The following is a 2,566-nucleotide window of genomic DNA, read 5'->3' on the forward strand; positions in this document are numbered from 1 at the left end:
TTTGACATGCAACTCTTAACTTTTAGTACTCGACCTTCAGTATGTAGCATTTGATTATTGATAAACATCATTCATGATGTGTTTTGTAATAATTTGTTCTAGAAAGATATCAATTTTGATAAAACTGATAAAGCTTAAAAATACTTAATCATATATATCAATATTGTTAAGTTTTCAAATAGATTAAATGATGATGATATTCAATAAATATTGACTTAAGTTGTAAAGTTGGTCTTACTCCTTTGAAGATAGATGTTACAAGTATCGTGCACACTCTCGTAATTTACCTACAAAGTGTTATGAAAAAAATATTAAGATAAAGGAGTGAATGATAAAAGTTCCAAGCTCTTTAATGCTGTGTTCACTTAGATGTAATTTACTATTCAAGTGAATGGCGCAGACGGATTGTTGAATGAAAACACCTTCATTTGCAGTGATTTGAAAGGAATTGGATGGACTGATTTACAGGATCAGTTATTATTTTGTCACCCGCTGATCAGCTGCGATTTGAAGAGAATTAAAATGAAATCTCATATTTACCCTCTGTAGTTTCGTAATTTCCAAAAAGAGAATGAACCAATGTAATGAATTCCAGTTTTAAATTAGGTAAATTACGTAAAAAAAAAAAGATAAAAGTGTATAATAATAATGTTAATAATAATAATAATATAATAATAATAATAATAAATAAATAATAATATCATTTTTTACATTTTAATAATTAATTTTAATTTTTTTTCTCCTTATAAATATTTTTACAATTAAATATAATATTAATAATTATCAAACCGTCTATCACATACATTTAATGATATTAATATGAAATTGACAAGAAAAAAACTATTTTTTAAAATTTGAAAGATAAAATGAATTAAAATATAAATATTTATAAAAATGTAAATTTTTATATTTTTTTTAAAAAAAAATAAAAAATAAGTAAGAATAATATTAAATAAATATAAAAAATTTAAATTTGTCAAATAATTATTTTTTAACATTAAATAATCATTTTTCAAGATTAAATAAAACATTTTCCAAAGGATTTCATATATTTTGAACTATTAGAACTTGTATAGAGTTGATGATGGATGATCGTGAGACATTAAAAGCATTAAGTTTTAATATCATTACAAGATCATAATTATATAATTAAGCTTCATCTCTAATTTAGAACATGAATGGATAATGTTTGAGCTCTGCTTAATGTATTCAGAAAGCACATGAATATGAGAAAGAAATTCAGAACAAGCTAAAATAAAAACACAGTAATTTGCCAGAATTAAAGTTATAACAATAACTATACTTGAAATTGAAATCAAAGGAAAATACAAAAGATAAGAAATGCAAAACATCCCAGTTGAGATTAACTGAGGAGAATCAGTACTTTAATTTCAAAGAATTTCAAAATAAAACTTAAAAAAAGAAAAAAATCACTTTACAAATACTTTATAATTCTTATTCAATATCTGAAGCTTTTACAAGAAAAGATAGTTAGTTATATATATAATATTGAACTAGTTGAAAATTCAATGAAACTAAAGATAGAAAATCAAATTTTAAAGTAGATGGTTATCTTTTCTGGTTGAGATATACTAAAGTTTCTTTACGCTGTAAGGCTAATTCAACTCTACAAAGTCTTATTTAGAATGAACGTGAAATTTTCAACATAAACAACCTCAATTAAAAAAGTTAAACAAGTTGTAAACTTTATGAGTTCATGATAAAAAATAATGACATTGTTTGTCCACTAAACAGTTTATGACTAAAACAAATGGTTATTCACCTTAATTAAGGAAAACATGGCCCTGAGGAAAACTCCTTACTGGAGGATGACAGTGACGAGAATGAGAATAAGGCTGATGAACTATTTGTAATCTGGGAAGTAGCAGGAAAAGGAACAGCAGCACCATTACAGTTGGGAACCAAGTCCATGGATTCCTTATTCTTTAATGATTTGGTAACTCAGCCGCAATAGCAGACCATCTGCAATGTTTTCAATATTCACGTTATTGAGCAAGAACTTGTAACACCATTTTGAATGGTGGGTATTTTGATATGAGGGCAGATTTCATTGTATTACAGCATAAGGAAGTGATGATACGTACTTGTTACCAAGTTTTTTGTGCATTCTTATGATGCAATCTTCTTCTTGTGGAGTGAAGTTGCCTCTTTTGACGTTAGGCCTGAGATAATTCATCCATCTCAATCTACAACTTTTCCCACATCTTGCCAGACCTAAAAATCAATGCAAAAGGTAATGAATGAGTTTTTTACTATAAAAATTTATTGGCTTATTTAGTTTTTAGAAAGCGTTGAAATATGTACCTGCAAACCTGGGAAGTTGGCTCCAATTCCTGTGACCATATCTAGTAATATAGGCAACTAATTTGGTATCTTCCTCGGGAGACCAAAGACCCTTCCTCAGTCCACTTTTGTTAGAAGATGGGGTTCTCACCATCTTTGTAAGAAACAGTTGCAAGATGATAGTAAGCAAAGGTGTGTATGGATTCTGTGTATTCAGAGATTGGTGTGAGTTCAGAATAAGGGTCCTTCTTAGCAGGTTCTA

The 2,566-nt window shown here is 27.6% G+C and overlaps 1 protein-coding gene across 2 annotated transcripts; it reads right to left on the reverse strand.

Annotated features, from left to right (window-relative positions):
• Window positions 1-359: 359 nt before the first annotated feature.
• LOC111241276 (transcription factor MYB14-like) lies at window positions 360-2,566 on the reverse strand. 2 transcript variants are annotated; one of them, XR_002667174.1, is made up of 4 exons: window positions 2,326-2,566; window positions 2,106-2,235; window positions 1,784-1,983; window positions 360-500 (listed from the first exon to the last, which is right to left on the reverse strand). XR_002667174.1 is itself a non-coding variant. In XM_022778599.1 (3 exons), exons 1-3 carry the CDS (start codon window positions 2,456-2,458, stop codon window positions 1,947-1,949), a joined length of 300 nt encoding a protein of 99 aa, XP_022634320.1. In that variant the 5' UTR covers window positions 2,459-2,566; the 3' UTR covers window positions 1,623-1,946. The 2 variants fall into 2 exon arrangements, 1 of the variants encoding a protein (XP_022634320.1); XM_022778599.1 differs by lacking the exon at window positions 360-500 and having other exon boundaries at window positions 1,623-1,983.

This window comes from Vigna radiata, chromosome 2, assembly GCF_000741045.1.
Source record: "Vigna radiata var. radiata cultivar VC1973A chromosome 2, Vradiata_ver6, whole genome shotgun sequence".
Lineage (NCBI taxonomy): Eukaryota > Viridiplantae > Streptophyta > Magnoliopsida > Fabales > Fabaceae > Vigna > Vigna radiata.